Source organism: Mus caroli, unplaced genomic scaffold, assembly GCF_978045245.1.
Source record: "Mus caroli unplaced genomic scaffold, Mus_caroli_1 scaffold_20, whole genome shotgun sequence".
NCBI lineage: Eukaryota > Metazoa > Chordata > Mammalia > Rodentia > Muridae > Mus > Mus caroli.
The window spans coordinates 54,709,702-54,727,988 of record NW_028227275.1 but is presented as its reverse complement, the minus strand read 5'-3'; the positions used below and the strand labels follow the sequence as shown (position 1 = coordinate 54,727,988).

Sequence of the window (18,287 nt, the reverse complement as noted above, 5' to 3'; positions counted from 1 at the left end):
AGCAACCACCCATAATGTGATCTGACGCCCTCTTCTGGTGTGTCAGAAGACAGCTATACCGTACTTATTTGTAATAATAAATAAATCTTTGGGCCAGAGTGAGCAGGGACTGAGCGAGCAGGGTTGACTGGAGCGAGCAGAGGTCTTAAATTCAATTCCCAATAACCACATGAAGGCTCACAACCATCTGTACAGCTGCAGCGTACTCATATACATAAAATAAATAAGTCTTTAAAAAAAAAAAGGAGCCGGGCGTGGTGGCGCACGCCTTTAATCCCAGCACTCGGGAGGCAGAGGCAGGCGGATTTCTGAGTTCGAGGCCACCCTGGTCTACAAAGTGAGTACCAGGACAGCCAGGGCTACACAGAGAAACCCTGTCTCGAAAAACCAAAAAAAAAAAAAAAAAAAAAAAAAAAAAAAAAAAAAGGAAATGGAAAGGGTGATGAGAAGGGGACTTGAAAGAAAACTGTCATTCCAGGCAGAGCAGATGCAAAGGCCTGAGGCAGGGAGTCACCAGGGTGTCTGAGGAACAGGCTGGTAAAGCGCCAGGTCAGTGATGCGTGTGTAGTTAGGAGGTAGGGTTTGGAAATGGGGTGTGTGTATTACAAGGGTCAGCTTGGGTCAGGTCATGCTTTTAGGTTTGAGCGGAGTCTCGCCTGCAGGAGGGCTGGAACCTAAGCATCCTACCAGCTGGTCTACATTCCCAGACTCAACTCCTACCTGTGTTCTGATGCCATTTGGGTTCATTCATGTGACTTTTGCTGTGTGTTGTCCCCTCTCTGGTGATGGTGAGAGCCAGCCACTCCATTCTGTTAGTCTGTGTTTGAGGGACCATGGTTGGGCTGAGCCTAAGTGTATGGATGGCCTCGTGCCAGCAGGGGGAGCCTGTGAGCCATGGGCCTGGACTAAGTAGTTGCTGTGCTCTATCCTGGTGGCCAGGGAAGGTCTGACAGGGCAGAGGGACCAACTTGGGACACTCAGAATCTCTGAGCATGTGGGGACCTGGGTCCTCTCTCACCATCTGAGTGACCTCAGGCTGCCTCCCAAGTCCCTGCTGCCTCGTCCAATGAAAAATGGGAATATTTGCCTACAGGCTGCATAGAGCCCCTGGCCAGTGTGGGCAGGACGCTGACACCAAACACCAGGCCTGCCAGAGTCGGTCTTTGAGGATCCTTGTCTCACAGCTAGTGACACTGTGGCTGAGAAGGGACAGAGCATCACCAACCCACCTGGCTTAGTGTGTTTACAATTTGCAATTGTTCTCCAAGGGGCATCTTATCCCCCTACAAGTAAATGAGGGATCTAGAGAGATGTTTAGGTACCAGGAAGTGGCCAGGTTGAATTCTCAACTGGGTTCTTAATGGCTGAGTCAGTCCCTCAGTCCCCCTGGGCCTCAGTTTCCCTTCTTGTACAAAGACAGGAGGTCAAAATGTTGTGAAGTCTGCCATGCCCTGGCACCCCACCCCCACCCCCCATTCAGGAAGCATGGCTGGTAGGACAGGGTTAGACCCTTGGTCTCAGCAGCAGTCCTCCGGAGGAAGAGTCTGACCCCTCTGTGCCTGTCCTGCCCCTGCAGCCTTTCTGGAGGGCCTGAGTGACAAGCAGAGGGAGGAACATTACTTCTGCAAGGATTTCATTAAGCTGAAGAAGATCCCCACGTGGAAGGAGACAGCAAAAGGTATACCCTACTCCCTGGGCACGGAAGCCCCTCCCCCCTCGCAGAATGATTGGGAGGATCTTCCAGGAGCACCAACTGAGCGCTCCTTGCATCCAGGCCCTCTGCACGGTCTCCTCATTTAATTACTAACACTGCCTGAGGCCTTGGTTTGCAGCCCCATGACAGCATTAGGAAGCCAGCTCGAGCGAGGCCGCACAAGCCATCCACCTTGGGTAACTCAGTTCCTGGGAACCGGGTTTGATGCTGTGTCTCACTTGCTTACAGGGGCTGGGGGACTTCTGAGCCCTGAGAGCACAGATCTGATGACCCATGACCCCAGTCAGGCTCTCACCCCACCTCAGACTCTGTGTGATACCTATAAAACAGAGTGTGTGAAACCAAGCATGGAGGGTTTTTTGGGAGTCCCAGCACTTGTGAGGCAGAGGTAGGAAGATGTCTGGCTCTTCAGTGACTGCCTGACCCTACCTGTTCCAGGGCTGGCTGTGAAGGTGGAGGACCCCAAGTATAAGAAGGACAAACAACTGAATGAGAAAATCTCCCTGTTCCGTGGGGACATCACCAAGCTGGAGGTGGATGCCATTGTCAATGCTGGTGAGTGACTGGCCTGAGTCAGAGGCCTGGGGGGACCACTTCGTCGTCACCTTAGGCCTGGTTGGTGTGCCAAAAATGGGTGGGCGCCACCTGGCTCCAGAGAGGCTCCCAGTTGCTAGTGTGGATGGCCTGCTGGCGCCACCGGAGCCCAGCGTGGCTGCCACTTGGGCTCCTCTTCTCTTGAAGCCCTGACCTGCCTTCTGGGGGCACCTCCCTCTGCCAAGCTGCCTTGCAGTCCTGAGGCCCATTAGCAGCAGGGATGGAGGAAAGCTGTCTGGAATGAAGCCACACTTCCCTGCCTGAGAAGAGGCCAGAGCCAACTCTCCTAGGGCAGGGGTGGGGACTGTGGCTGCCTCCCCACCCCCACCAGTCCTGCCTCACTCCACACCTGGCCAGGTGAGGGAGCTCACAAGGGAAGGGAGAGGACAGAGAGGTTCCCTCAGCCCCCTGGCAGCTCTCCAGTGCCTGGGCCGGGAGCTGCTCGGCTTCCTGCACGTGGTCTCTTCTTGCTGGCTTGGCGGTTTATTGTGATGAGCAGAGAGGAGGCAGCTGCTTCTGTGGGGGAGGGGAGAAGGCCGTGTGTGTCTGGCTGAGGTCAAGAGGCTCTGGGAAGGGCTCTGGAGTCATCAGGAACTGGTATCTGGGGTTAGTAAATCGTGCACGTGTGTTGGAACTTTCTGGAACATGGTCGGGTGGCTTCCCTTCCTCCCTTCCTCCCTCATACAACCTCCAGGAACTACAGCAGGCAGTAGAGGTGTCTTTTTCTATGATTCTGTGAATATCAGGGCAGAACTCCTAGCACAGAGCTCCAACTCACAGGAAAAAGTCCATTATACCAGCCCCTCCCCTGTGCAGCCAGGGCACCACAGGTACTTCTAGACCTTCTGTCACCTGGCTTGCTCTGCCATCCTTGAGTCTTGACAAGGGAGGAGCTTCTTCCAGGACTCTAGGCCTGGATGCAGCCGATGTTGTCCATGCCTCTTTGGCCTCCTTAAGTAACCAGGCACCCAGCAGAGGTGGCTGCTCCCTGGTCCTTTCCTGGTTGTGATCTGGGTGGCATTTTCTGGTAGGGTTCTAGGCTGGTGTTTGTAGAGGACACTCACTGTACTTCCCACTACCCACAATCCCCCAGCTCCCGCCTGTCTCAGGCACACAAGTGACAGCTGGCATTCAGGGCCAGAGAGAGCTTGGGTCACCGTTGCATTTCTGCTGTTGCATCTGTGTGTCTCCCTGGAGAACCTGACAGGGTTGGTAGGTGGCAGGGAGTTCGACAAATCTATCTGACTGAAGGCAGCCTTATCTGGTTTGCACAGGCTGCACCAGCTCCTCCCGGAGAATGTTGCTACCCACCCCAGAGGTCCTCAGGAAGTCTCTTGGCTCTGCCTTGCCCTGGCACCTGACTCTGCTGGTCACTGCCGAAGGTGTGGGAGGCACCCAGTTGGTTCTTCCCCTGTGGAGCTGTAAAATGGACAATGGAAAAGCAGGAAAAGCAGGCAGCCTGGCTGGTGAACAAGTGTGGGTGCAGGAACCAAAGTATCAGAGGAGCAGGAGAGGGCTCTGGAGATTGGTACATGGTGGGTCCATGGATCTGCCTGTCAGCTCTGTTACTGAGGTGCACTCCAGCACTAGCTGAGCTGGCTGCCCTGGGCTGGTGGCCTTCTCGGCTATGCTTCCCCCAGGATGTGGCATCCGGGGAGGTGCACTTGCCAGGCTTCTGTCTCTGCACGATGGGGATGTCGGATTGTTGGGGACACGAGGTGGGAATGACACTCATTTACCACCTGCACGGGAGCCAAGGGTTCGACACCTGCACTGTGACACCATTAGCATCATGCCGAGTGCCAAGGACTCGCTGCTTCCTGTAGATGGCCAGCCGTCCCTCCTCTCGCTTGCCTTAGTGGACCCAACACCTCTTAGTGTATTCTCTTGAGATCTTTTTCAAGAAAGAGGGTCAGGCAGGATCCAGAACGCTTCCAGAATGGCAAGCAGTAGCTGAAGCAGATGTTGGACATTGGTTTCCCATGCAGAGCCTGTGTCCCTAGTGTTTGATGCGGGTATTGGTCCTGGTCAGAGGAGTCCTCAGTGGCCTGGGTTCTCTCCCCAACCCCCTGTGATCTTTTGGGCCCTGGCTTCACCCTGTCAGCGTCGCCCACCAGGGGGCAGCAGAGATCGTGTTTCCGAGGAGCCCATAAATCAGCCTTTATTAGTGAAATAAAAGTCACAGGCAATGTGGGGCTTTTCAGGGCTGCATAAATCTGCGTCCGAGCCTCGTGAAACCCATATGTGCTTAATTCATATGTAAAGTTTCAAGCAGGAAGAGAATGCGTGTCCATTAAATTCTATTTGACTTGATTATAATCATTAGCCGTGAATAATTGCTTCTCATTGCCGACCGCAGAGCCACCACAATAGGCGAGAGGAGAGAGCAATTATCTCGGGGTGGGAATTTTTAAATTTTTATTTTTGAAGCCAAGGGTAGCATTGGCCTGTGGGCATATGATAGCCTGTGGTGCACAGGGTGGGCTGGGAGTGGTTGGGGCTTGAAGTTCCACCAGGGCTTCCAGTGTGTGTGTGTCTGTCTGTCTGTCTGTGTCCCCCTGGGCCTCCGAGGGGGCCTGTGAGGGGACGGGGAGACTTGGATCTTACTCCTATGCTGAGAAGTGGGAAGCTAAAGGGAAGGATCTCTAGCTGGGTTGTAGGCATCTCTGTCCCTTGGTATAGGAGTCAGGGAGTGTGTGTAGAGGGGAGGTCCAGTGCCCTCCCCTGCCACCCTTCACCCCCACCCTCATCTATCTACTGGCCACCTGGCATTGTGAAGCTCAGGACTGATTTCAGTTCTGTTTTAATGGTATGTGTGACGTGACTGGCACGTGTGAGGTGGTGGGGTGTGATGGCAGGCATGTGTGTCTGTGATGTGGACGCATGCTGTGTGGCAGAGGTAGGATGCTTGGGGCAGAGAGAAGGAGGGATGCCTGGCTAGTGAGTGGCAGGGCTTAAGGTCACAGGGGCAAGCCAAACTTACTAAACTTTCCCCACGGCTGCCTCATGGGCTGACGGCCAAGGCCATCAGGGCAGTGCCCGAGAGAGCCCCAAGCTCTTGCCATCTGTGCTGGCCATGGCTCCTGCCCACAAGGGTATGCCACATCCATCTTAATGAAATCGAGTGCCACGCTGGCTGGCAAGATAAGCTGGGGAGCCCCCTGTGGCCATTCCGTCCTCCAGGCATCTGAAAGGCTGGGGCAGTGTCTGTGTCTCTAGCTCTTCCTTTGACCCCTGGGACTGTGTGTGTCTGGGCTTCTCCACTTGGGGTGGGAGGTGTTGTGACCTTTACAGGGCTTGAGTCTTCTCTCTGCCTCAGGGGATGGACGCATCCTTAACATCACATCTGGTGTTTGTGGGCACCTGTGCCCGAGATGGCCAAGTCTCATTTAGGAACACAAAGATCTCATTCTCGGCCAGCCCCGGGGTCCAGTGGCCTGGCTTTGGCCTTAGAGTCATCTTAGGGCACAGCATGCATAAATGTCACACTCTGGGCAGAGACACAGCAGTTCTTCTCTTCAGAGCAGTCTCAGTCTACGCATGTGTGTCAGGGTACTAAGGCCTTTGGAGTGGAATCTGGGGGCTCCTGCAAGCACCTCCCATCCCTCAGGTCCTCATCTGGAAACTGCCATCATCCTGGGCCCCAGCCTGTGTGGGAGTGAAGATGACACATGTTTAGCCCTGACACACAGAGGGCCCCAGTAAATTAGTCCTGGGGAAGTCAGAGCAAGAGCAGCTAAGTAGAATATAATGTGACACGGCAACGCCGGGAGGGAGGGTTGAATAAAGTGTGCGTGAAGCCACAGGGACCAATTAATTCTGCAAGGAGGTGGCAGGGAGGCAAGCGGGTCACAGAGGCCTTTGAGGGGCCTGGGTTCTGGGGCCTGGCCTTAAAGAATGGGTGGGAAGCCTTGTCTCACAGCGACAAGCTGGCCTCGCAGGGAGACTTTTAAGCTGCTTATTTATTTAAAATAAGGCTTGAGAGGCACTCAGCTTAAGTCCTGCGGCTTTGATTTGTGAGAGCCTACCGGTCTCTTATCCCCCCCCTCCCCGCCCCCACCCCAAGCCCTTGTTTCATCCCTTTTCGCCGCCCTGAAGGGTACTGGATCCCGGTGTGTAAAGAGCAGACTCTGAGCTGCTGAGCGGCCACAGAGTGCTCCGCCCCCCCTGCTCTGGCTGTCCCCCAGCCCTGCCTCGGCTGGACTGGAGCGGGTGATTTAGAGACCGCCTTGATGGACTAGCAAGCAGGGGGCCGCAGGGACAGCGACTGCCTGGTGGGAAGTGATCTGACGCTAAACTGTCGCCGTAAATCGCTTTATCTGTCACTTCAGATTTAAATGTGTTTGCTGAGGCTTGCCGGCCGCCGACAGCAAAAAAAAAAAAAAAGCTCGGCATCCGCGGGCAGGGGCCGGGGTGGGGGGGCCGGGGCGGGACTGGGGCCGTGCAGGCCGGAGCAGAGCCAGGGAGACCACTGTGGCAGCCTCTGCTCGGCCCGCTTAGCTTAGAACTGCAGGGCCTGGTCCTGGGCTGCTCACCTTCTCTCTTCCTTTCTCTTCCTCCCTCTCTCCCCTTCTCATCTTCCTCCCTGTCCTCCAGCTTCTTCCCTTTCTTCTTCCTCCTCTTTTTTCCTCCTCTTTCCCCTCCTCTCCTCATCTCTCTTCTCTTCTTCCCTCCCCTCCCCATTTTCCCCCTCCTCCACCCCTCGTCAAATTTCCCCTTCCTCTTCTCCAGGCCTGCCCTCTCCCCCACCCTCCAGAGTTCCATTCCTTTTACAAGTCGTAGTGCATCTCCAGGTCTGTGTATATGGCCGGCTCGCCCAGAGCTCGCATGTGACAAGCCCTAATTCCCAGTCTTTGCTGACTGCTGGAAGCAGAGGGCTGAGTGGAGAGTGAGCAGGCGTTTGCTCTGGGGAACCACGATTTAGATTTACTGGCCTCCCGCAGACTGGAGGTAGCTTCCTGCCGTCCAGTTAGTTGTCTTGGGTTTAGAGTTCCAGCCCCCAGTACTTCAAGGACTGCCCACCCAGGGTTGCCTTGACAGGATGCTGAGGCTTCCTGAGCAAGAGACTTCTGGAGGTGGAGGCGGAGGCGGAGGCGGAGGCGGAGGCGGAGGCGGAGGCGGAGGCGGAGGCGGAGGCCGAGGCCGAGGCAGAGGCAGGCTGGTCTCCATGAGTTCGAGGCCAGCCTGGACTACATAGTGAAACCCTGTTTCAAAAACAGACAAACAAATCAAAACCCCTTGTCTTTGACACTGGGGTTTAGCGGGATGCAGCCAGCGTGACCCTCGCTGAGGATAGCCTGGCGTGGGAACAACATGGAGCAGGAAGGTCAGTCAGCAGGCCTGAGGTCCACAAGCCACCCTCCCCGTGTAAAGAAGCACCGAAAGGCCTGATGCCTCCAGAAGAGTGTGGCTCATTTCCGCAAGGTCGAGCCATGTTATATAAATTCATAAATGATGGATCCCTCCTGAATTATTGAGGCTCCCTCCAGGGCTTAGTCTAGTGAGGTGAGCCTCACTGGTGGGCAGGACTCAGAGGAACCCTGTTAAGTTCCTTCGGCCTCCACATCTTCTGCTAACGTCCCACTGTGGGTCAGGACCCACCTGTCTGCTGTCTACACAGGGAGTGGGGGAGGAGCTCCCACTGTCCTGAGCTCTAGTTGACTTTTGGTGAATAAAAGTGACCCAGTGCTGGTGAGCGCCGGCTCTGGGATCCCTCTCTGATCCAGCACCAGCCCCACCCTGCCTTTTTGGGCCTCAGAGGAGTCTCTTGGGTTCATAGATATGGACAGTGGTTAACATTCATGGGTCTCTCTTGGGTTTCCTGGCCACGTGTGCGCCTCTGGCGGCGAGGAAAGAAACACAAGACTCAGTGCCTACATGCACAGTACTTGCAAACCCTGTAGTGGAAGGGGATAAATGACTAGAGCTCAGGGAGGGACGGTGACCTGCTCAGGGTCACACGGCAGGTGAGTGGCAGAGGAGGGTCTCAAACCCAGGCCCCTGCCTCCCATCTCTGGGCTGCTATCACTACACTGTCAGAAAATCCTCTTCAGAGGGCTGCGACTTGCCTGTATGGAGGGAGTGGTGGCTGGGGTACGTTCTATCCTGGGCTGGCTGACCTTGAGGCCACCTGGCCTCCGCTCCCACACCTGTGCAGCTGCCCGTGTCCCTGATGCTGTCCCAAGCACTGAGCTTATGGGAATGTGTGTGTTTTGAAATTAATGGAGACTATTAAGTTGGCGGAGCATGAAAAGGGCTGGAGCTGCAGCTCTTGGCTCGCTCTCCTGGAATGATCCAACAGGGACTGGGAACAGACTGCCTGTGTCCCTACAGAACCAAGGGTCTGGCCTTTTAGTATTGTGAGGCAGACACGGGTGCCTCTCCTTAGTGGGTACCATTCTCTGTCCTTCTTCCCAACACCCAGTCAGTGAAGACAGTAATGCTTGGGGTATAATGAAATGAATCTTCTCTCCAGACTTCCAGGGTCAGCTCCCACACACTACAGGTCTGGACCTGGCCTTCCTGGGCAGGACAGAGGACATGTCCCCAAGGAAGCCACATGACTGAAGTGGGTCCTATCAGGACTCAGTTACATCCAAAGTCAGAGCTGGTAGAGTAAAAGCCACCTAAGGCTCCCTCTGCTGTCCCCAGGGTTGCCTGCCTCAGAGGCTCACCTTGGAAGTGCCTTTGTTTATTTTTGCAAATCCCCTGGCCTGCTGACACTCCAGGTGGCCACTTTATGGTCCCCTCCTGTAGCCTGCGGTTAATATCTATCAAAGGATGCAGCTTCTGAGGATGCTGTGCTTAAGCTTGAGCTGGGTATAGGGACCCTGGGATGGGAGAGGGTCAGTCTTAAGTGCCCCTTGTGACCTAGCCTTCTCACAACACTGAATGTCAGGGGTCTGGTTCCTCCACCACCTCCTGCAGGCCTTTCCTGCTTCTCCACAGGGGTTTCTGAAGGGAGCTCAGAGAAGAGAATAGACTCCAGCCAGGGTGTCCAGTGTCCTGGAGGGTCCACACAGAATACCTAGTGGTATATTGAGGGGCTCATTTCCTACAGGACACCTGGGGAGATCCCCAGTGGCAAGTGCAAGTCTGAGAACTGTGCATCTGGTCTGTGAGGCTGTCCCTGCTGGGTGCTCGGGCTGTTTGTACAGTAGGTCACAGTAAAGACACAGAAGTGCAGGGTCTAATGACTCCCCAGAGCTGGGGACACTAGAGGAGAGGTGGCTGCCCTGTAAGGATGCTAATCTCTTTGTCTGCAGTGGACAGGTTAGGGAGTATGCTAGTTAGGGTCCAGGTGATTGAACTCAGGGCCTCGTGCATGTTAGGCAAGCACTCCACCACTGAACAATACCCCCTACCTCACTTTGTTTTAATTTTAGTTTGAGACAGAGACTATCAATAAGTTGCCTAGGCTGGCCTTGAACTCACTTTGTAGTGTCTCGAACTTGTGATCTTCCTGCCTCAGCCTTTCTAGGTGCTGGGATTCCAGGCGTGCATGAAAACCATCTTGGAACATGCTATTTATATCTGTGTGGAGGTGTCAGGGGAGGACAGCAGGGGAGGCTGGGCTAGAGCCAATCAGGGAGGGTGGATGGGGTTGGGTTGAAGCCCCCCCCCATGATATCCCATAACCATTGCCCCCTCCCAGTGGCAACAAGTGGCCCTAGAATAGCATCTCCACTCACTTCCCCATCCCACCTCCTCCCCTTCTAGACATTGTAATTGCCATCAAAATGAGAGCATTGGGGTGGCTTGTGGGAGAGAGCGCTGGCTGTCAGCTGTCCCCTACCAGCAGGGCCCGAGACTGTTTGATTATTGCCGCTTGGCTGTATTTCACGTACGGTTTAAACACCATCAAACACTACATCCCTTTTGAGAAGCGAGGGCTACCTTGCTGTGGATGTTGAAGAGAAACAGGGACATTAAAATCCACGAAGCAAATGGCCTAGAATTGACATTTGCGGCGGTGGGAAGCTCTGCTGCGCCTGTCAGAGAAGCTAAATCCCAGTGCTGTCAGGCAGCAGGGAGCTTTCCCCACAAGGCTGGTAGGAAGCAGGTGGGTTTGGTCAGGAGGGGACCAAGAAGAGCCCAGGAGGGAATTCTATGGTCAGTTGGCCACCTGTCAGTGTCCCTCTGGCCTTGACCGCTGTCTGCTCAGCCTTACCCTCTTCCTAATGGGAGGCAAGAACGTTCTCCTCCTTGAGACAGAACAGGGTGCTAGGGCCTGTGGCTCTGAGGCCAGGGGTGGGGTGTGGCATGGTTATGTCTGACAGAGCTTTGTTCAGTTTCTGCTGTGGCCTCTGAGGAGTTTTGTGCGCTCCATCAAGGTACAATAACCCTCAAGTCCTGCTTTCTTCATCTGTAGACTCCGGAGAGACGTCCCCTACCAGGGAGACTTCAAGTGACCCACGCAGGTGCCTGACAGGTAGGGGGTTGGAGCTTGATGGATGGCGAAGGCCATTATCAAGGAAGTGGATATGGAAGCTAGAGTTGGCGTTTTTTTAAAAAAAAGATTTAGCCGGGCGTGGTGGCGCACGCCTTTAATCCCAGTACTCGGGAGGCAGAGGCAGGTGGATTTCTGAGTTCGAGGCCAGCCTGGTCTACAGAGTGAGTTTCAGGATCAGCCAGGACTACACAGAGAAACCCTGTCTCGAAAAACCAAAAAAAAAAAAATAATAATAATAAATAAATAAATAAATAAATAATAAAAAAAAGATTTATTTATATTTTTTATTTATGTGTAGGTAGGTGTGAGTATCTGTGCTTGTAAGTCACTTGTGTGCAGGTGTCTTGAGAGGTCAGAGAGGAAAAGTGTCAGATCTCTTGGAGTTTGGTTATAAGTTGTATAAAAATGGGTGCTGAGAGCAGAACTCTGGCCCACTATCGAGCAGTGCTGGAACTTGCTCTGTGGACCAGCCTGACCTTGAACTCAGAACTCAGAGATCCACCTTCCTCTGCCTCCTGTGCTGGGATTAAAGGTGCCACCACTGCCTAGCTCACAACAAGAGCTCTTAAGGGCTGAGCTATCTCTCTAGCCCCTAACCTATTGAAAAATAAGTGCAAGGGGCTGGTGAGATGGCTCAGCAGGTAAGAGCACCCGACTGCTCTTCCGAAGGACTGGAGTTCAAATCCCAGCAACCACATGGTGGCTCACAACCATCCGTAACAAGATCTGACTCCCTCTTCTGGAGTGTCTGAGGACAGCTACAATGTACTTACATATAATAAATAATAAATAAATCTTTAAAAAAAAAAGAAGGATTTTCCAAAATAAATAAATAAATAAATAAATAAATAAAAAGAAAAATAAGTGCAATAAATCCAGGACCAGAGCTTAGCTCACAGCGCCCTGTAGTGAGGCTCGCGTACAGCACAACATTGCCCAATGTGGCCTGGGTCAGGGTCAGAGTCACAGTGTGCTGGGTACTGCCTGTGTGATCCTAACCCTTGGGAGGCAGAAGCAGGCACATCTCTGCAGTTGAAAGCCAGCCTTGTCTACTTAGTGAGTTCTAGGACAGCCAGGGCTAACAGTGAGGTCCTCGCCTCCTGAAGGCAACCGCTACCCAATCGTCCTGGAAACATTATAACAGTGACAGAAGAACCAACGGCCACCGGGGTGACAGCTCAATGAGTCACATGCTTGCTACAGAAGCAGGGGGACCCATGTAAAAAGCTAGGTATGTACACCTGTAAGCTCAGCTCTGCGGTGGAGCTAGAAAGACCCCTGGGGTTTGCTGCCTAGTCAGTCTAGCCATCTGGTGAGCTCTGGGTCTACTGAAAGACTGACTCAAAAAATAAGCTGAGAGACAGTCATTGTCCACCTCTGGCTGGCACCTGAACACACATGTGCACATGCATGCATATAACACAGAGAGAGAGAGACAGAGAGAGAGAGAGAGACAGAGAGAGAGAGAGAGACAGAGAGAGAGAGACAGAGAGAGAGAGACAGAGACAGAGAGCGAGCTGAGGAAGGCAGCAGGGATGAGGGTTGGAAGTATAGCTCAGTGGCAGAGAGCTTGCTTACCCTAGTATTACCCTGGGTTCCATCCCCAAAGCTGAAGAAGGAAGGAAGGAGGGGGAGGGAGGAAAGGCACTAAGCCTAGCTTCGGGAGAGGACTCTGACCTAACATCTCCTTAGAGTACATGCTCTTTCTTGGCACATGTTCTTTCTGGTTCTTGCCTGGTTCCTTAAGGCCCTCTTTCCAACCTGGCAGCTGCCACTCATACTGACCTGTGATCTCTTCGACTAGGGTTCAGGCCTCCCCTATAGTCATGGCTCTCTTAGTGGCTGCTTGATTGCTGGCATCGTACCATGGCTCCAGCCCAGATGGCACCTCAGAAGTGTCCCTCCACCGACCGACCGTCCTTTTTCTTTACAGTGCTTATGGAACTCAACTGGTCTTTTGTTTTGTTTTTGAGTTGTTTTGATCTTGAGACAGGCCTTACCATGTAACCCCGTGTAGTGGTCTGAATGAGGGTGTTCCCCACAGGCTCTGGGATTTGAATACTTGTCCCTCACTTGTGGTGCTGTTGGTGAGGCTTGGACACTGTGGCCCTGTGGAAGTGTGTGACTGGAGGCAACCTTAAGGTTCCAAAGCCTTATGACAGTCGCAGTTTGTGCTCTCTGCTTCCTGGTTGTGGTTTGAGATGTGGGTTCTAGGCTGTTCCTGTGTCTGCAACCCGCTGACATAATTCCTTGCTATGATGAATTCCTCTGGAACCATAGGGCAAACAAACCCTTCTTACACAAGGGAATCATGTGTTTTATCACAGCAATAGAAAAATAACTAATACATCCTGGGTATACGATCTGAAGACCAGGCTGGTCTCGAACTCAGAGACCTCCTGCCTCTGCCTCCCAAATGTAGGGATTGAAGGCACGTGTTGCCATTGCCGGACACCTCCACCCCCCTTTTGAGACAGGGTTTTACTGTGTAGTGCTGGCTATCCTGGACCTGAAGAGATCCATCTGCTTCTGCCTTCTGAGTGCTAGGACTAAAGGTGTGCACCACCACTGCCTGGCAAGTCCCCTGCTTTTGAAATAAGAGTCTAGGTTTTATGTTTCTCAGTTCGGGTTCAAATTCACAATGGAGTGGAAGGTGACCTTGAACTCCTGGTTCTCTTAGGACTGGGATTACAGGTGGGAGCTAGCACACCTGTCATTCTGTGGGGATTGAACCTAGGGTTCACAAATGAAGTAAGTGCTATTTCAACAGAGCCGCCAGTTCTCCCCTGTTCTTGCCCCCACAGATGGCTTATTCGGTGTACCAGAGCTCCATCTTATGGTTCACCTTCCCTCCTGACACAGGAAGCCCTCTGAGCTTCCTGTTTGCTGCTGTGACTCCTACCTCTCCTCCCCTGGTGACCTGGCCTCTGGGCCTCTTGTCTTGCCTAGGTCCACTGAGTCTGCCACTGTGATTTCTCTCACATGAGCTTGTGACTAATAAGGGTTCCCCCCCAGGGGGCCTTCAAAATCTTTCCCTCCTTAACATCGGAGTTTAAAAATGTGTCACCATCGATTTGAAGGAGAGACTTGTTCCTGCTGAGAAAAGCGGCCTGGAGATTCGTCTCGCCTTAGGAACCGCACGGGCGGTTGCATAAATTCCAGCATGCCACCAAGGGCTCCATGCAAATGTGCACTGGAGCCCCTCTGGCAGCACGAGGTCCTGCCAACTTCCATGTTGCTCCCAAGGGCTGCTGACCTTCTGGAAGGCCTAGTATGGGAAGTCTGCAGTGTGTGGGGGTGCAGATCCTTTCCTCTCAGCCCTTCTCTCTAACACTTCATTCACACTAACTCTGCAGTGATGTAGTTAAACCTCAGAAGTGGGGGGTGAGGGACTCCTGCAGTAGGACCAAGCCACTGTGATGTCCCCTCCTGGTCCTGAGACCCAATCATCCTTTGTGAAATAGTATGTGTCCTGAAGAGGGGAGCTTGTGTGTGGGTGTGAATGTGTGGGGTACATAGGTGTACATGCATATGGAGGCCAGAGGACAGACAGACATTCAGACCCTCAGACATTGTTCCGTGGGAGCCTTCTACCTTGTCTAAACATTTAAAAGTATCTTTATTTAGGGGTGTGTGTGCATGTGCATGCATATGCATGTGTGAAGTGTCACGCCATGCTGTGTGTGTGGAGGCCAGAGGATGACGTTTGTGAGTCATAGCTCTCCTGTGAGGTATGCATGAGTCTTGGGGTTCAAACTTAAGTTGTTAGGACTGGCAGCAAGCATCCTTACTCATTGAGCCATCGTGGCTTTTGACAGTGTTTCTCACTGGCTTGAAGCTCACCCATTACATGAGGCTGTTTGACCACCGAGCCCCAAAGACTCCCCTCTGTTTCCCTGGGATCTAGATGCTGGGATTGCAAATGTACTCTGCTATATTGGGCTTTAATAAAAAGGTTCTGGTGATCTGCAGATCTTGTGTTTAAAATGCCCGCTGCATTATCTCCCAAGATATCTGGCTCCCTGGTGCTGGGATGACAGGCACATACCATCACATTCCCAGGCAGGGGCTGTCAGGATCTTTGGGGCGACGCCTGCCTCCAGGCACCTCCTCCCGGCTCTGGCTGCTGAAGCTCACCTTGCCTGTCCTCCAGCCACTGTAGAAGACAGCCCCAGCTTCCCCTAGCAACATCTGAGTCCAGAACTACTCAGTAAGGATCCCAGAGGGGCAATGCTTTGATGTGGGGACATGAAGTGACTTTTCTGGGGTCCTCATCTTTCCCTGAGAGCCTTGAGTGGACCTATCACTGAGTTAATGAGAAGAGGGGCGTGGAGAGGCCCATAGTAGCCATGTTGTTTGTGCTGGATGCCACTTGGTGACAGTCTTTGAGGAGTGATGGGAGCTGGCAGTACACCTCATGATCCAGGCCCACTGAATGGTGTGAGTGAGCACACGGGTGCCCCTGTTCTCCCAGGGATTAGAGAACTCGTGCTGGAACATGCAGGCCTGCCACTGGGCCAGCCTCAGGCCTCAGTGGGGAGCTCAGTGGGAGTCAGGGTGTGGGGGTGGCCCAGGGTGCCAGGCAGCTTCTAATGGTTCTTGGGGATGTGCAGAGCCAGAGAAGAAGGAAGCAGGAGCACAGAGGTTCTATGGCTGTTGTGGACCCAGAAGCAGTGTGAGCCCCCATTTACCAACTGGGCAGGGACTTGTGCAGCCCAGCCTGAGCGCCTGCAGCTGCAGAATGTCCTCTGAGGACTCTCGGCAGTCATTACTCGGAGAAGGGAGGAGGCTTAATTTTTCCTGTCTCCCTAAATGTTATTGCCTTTACGGGCTTTGGAAATCAGTTTTATGGCCTGCGTTATTTGTCCACTGAAATATGGGAAGCCCTAGAGTAAAAATAAACAGCAGAGGTGCTTCTGGGCCTGAAAGGTCAGGAGGCCGAGGATGGGGCAGAGCTGGTGTGTAAGTCCCCTGTCCCCCGTGTGAGGGTCACTCTTCAGGGACTGCTGCAGCTGGAGAGGGACTGGAAGGCGTGCTCCAGACCACGGGGAGGGATTCTAGTTCTGGTGTTTCCCTGAGGCCTGGGACCTGGCCCCTTTTGTCAGTTGGTCCCTGGGGCCACACAAACCTCTCTATCCTTAACGCCCAGTTTCTGCTGCTCCCACTGAGCGCCACCCAGGATATCCAGCCAGCCACTGGCAGTGAGCCTTTTCAGTAAGCAACAAATAAGCCCTTGCCGTGCAAAATGTAGGCCTCACGGGGCCTCCACCTGCAGAAAGCCCCTTATCTTCTGGCAGAGTTAGGAGCTAGGCAGAGACTGAGATCCAGCAGGGCACTCTCCCTGGCAGAAGTTAGAGCTGGGTACCAGTTAGAGGTAGCTGGGTTGAAATGGCCCCATGCTCTCCATGTGAGAGAGGAAGGTGGCATCTGCCACAGTTTGAGGCTCTAAGAAGAGAAGCCTGGCTGAAGGCTAGGGGCATGGGTGGGGGTGAGCTAAGAGAAGGGGGCTGGGGGTTGGTCCCAGGCTCTGTTTCTGGGATCCAGGACCCTCCCAGAGAGGTTCCCATGTTCTCCCCATCCTGGGAGAAGGCTGCTTCTCTACTCCTCTCTGAATATGCAAAAGGTAACTTCGAGTCCAGAAAATAAATGTGTGGAAGATGGGGACTGCCGATTCCCGGTAGGAGGAAAACAAATGGCCAGTAAACAAGTGAAGAGAGGCGGAATTTTGCCAGCAATCAAGAAAAGGCTAATTGAAACAAAGAGCATCATTCTTTTTTTTTTGTTTTGTTTTGTTTTTTTCGAGACAGGGTTTCTCTGTATAGCTCTGGCTGTCCTGGAACTCACTTTGTAGACCAGGCTGGCCTCGAACTCAGAAATCCGCCTGCCTCTGCCTCCCAAGTGCTGGGATTAAAGGCGTGCGCCACCACGCCCGGCTCAAAGAGCATCATTCTTCGCCCACCAAGGAGATGGCTGTGGGAACACCCACTTAAGCAGGTGTGGCACAGTCTGGGGGAACAGCTGTGATGTTCCACTCATGCTCACACCAGCACATAGTAGGTGCTCACTAATGCATGCCTTCATGTCTGAAAACAAGCATTTCTTTCTGTATGAATCAGCGCCACAACTGCTTGTTCCTGTCCACTTAACCTCCCCCCCAACCCCCCAGCTCCTATATGTTCCTGGGCTGTGGCCAGTGTCCTTCTGGGCCAGGACTTACCTCAAGAGCATGGTTGCTGCTTCTGGGTTTTTGCTTACCAGGGGAGCATTGCTAACTCAGGGATGTGGGATGTAACAGGCCTTGAGTTGGATGAGTCGGGTTCCTCTGCTTTGTTCTAATTTTGAGACAGGGTTTCTCTGTATAGCCCTGGCTGTCCTGGAACTCACTTTGTAGACCAGGCTGGCCTCGAACTCAGAAACCTGCCTGCCTCTGCCTCCCAAGTGCTGGGATTAAAGGCGTGCGCCACCACGCCCTGCTCCGTGTTCTTGGTTTCTGAGAAAGGCTCTGTAGCCCAGCTATGACTGGATTTACTGTGTAGCTCAGGTTGGCTTCAAACGTGCGGCAATTCTCACGTTTTCCGATTGCTGGGATTGTAGCTATAAGCCATTGCCAGCTATCCCTGCTTCTTTCTTTTCCTCTTCTCTCTAGTCCTCTCCATTACAGACAGCTAGAGAATTCATCTTCCTTCCTTCCTTCCTTCCTTCCTTCCTTCCTTCCTTCCTTCCTTCCTTCTTTTCTTCCTTCCTTCCTTCCTTCCTTCCTTCCTTTCTTCCTTTCTTCCTTCCAAACAAGGTCTCATGTAGCCACGCTGGCTTAGAACTGACTCACTATGTTGACCATGAACATCTGATCCTGTTGCTTCCTGAGGTCAGGGACTGCAGTGTGCCACACTGTGATGGTTTTATGACTGTACATTCTCTCCCACCTCCAGCTCTGACACGGGCCATTCCCCTGGCTAGGAGCACCCTTGTATCTACTTATTCTGGCTTACATTGAATGTCTCCCAGGTCCTACACGGACGGACTTCCCTTAACCTGAGTCAGATGTTCTCTTGTGAGTTGCATATTCAGCTATGGCCTGTTTCTCCAGCAGCTCCGTGGGATGCCAGAGCTACAGTGGAGGATCATGGGAAACAAGATCCATACAGCATACCCCAGAGTGTGACACAGTCATATGTTATGTGTGGGGGCAGTCTGAAGAAGTGGCTTATCCCTCTGTACCACACTAGAAAGCTGGTGGCAGGTGGCAGTGCCTTTTCTTGCCAACCCATCCCACAGAGTCCTCTGTAGAGTCCAGCATGGCCTGGCCACAGTGGAGCTCCTCTTGATGGGCGAGCCCACACTTCCCATGGGTAGTCCTGGGGAATCTGGATCCGTTGTGCTTGAATCATCTTCCACCCACCCACCTGGTGTGTGGTACACCTCCTTAAAAAGAAGCCAGTGGGAGAGTCGGGGCCTGGGAGCTGCCAGCCCGGAGCTCAGACAGAGCCTGAGACCAAACCCCCTTCTCTTAGCTCACCCACATCTGTG

At 53.3% G+C, this 18,287-nt stretch overlaps 1 protein-coding gene across 4 annotated transcripts in view; it reads left to right on the top strand.

Annotated features, from left to right (window-relative positions):
• Macrod1 (mono-ADP ribosylhydrolase 1) overlaps window positions 1–18,287 on the top strand; it is a 143,764-nt gene that overhangs the window by 7,353 nt on the left and 118,124 nt on the right. For 3 of the 4 annotated variants that reach the window (XM_085834127.1, XM_085834126.1, XM_021151365.3), the window contains exons 2-3: window positions 1,577–1,678; window positions 2,153–2,269. In XM_085834127.1, coding sequence (XP_085690253.1) covers window positions 1,577–1,678; window positions 2,153–2,269 — 219 coding nt within the window. Of the gene's footprint in view, window positions 1–1,576; window positions 1,679–2,152; window positions 2,270–3,582; window positions 6,350–18,287 lie in introns of those variants that run through there. The other variant, XM_029472748.2, reaches the window with a different exon arrangement.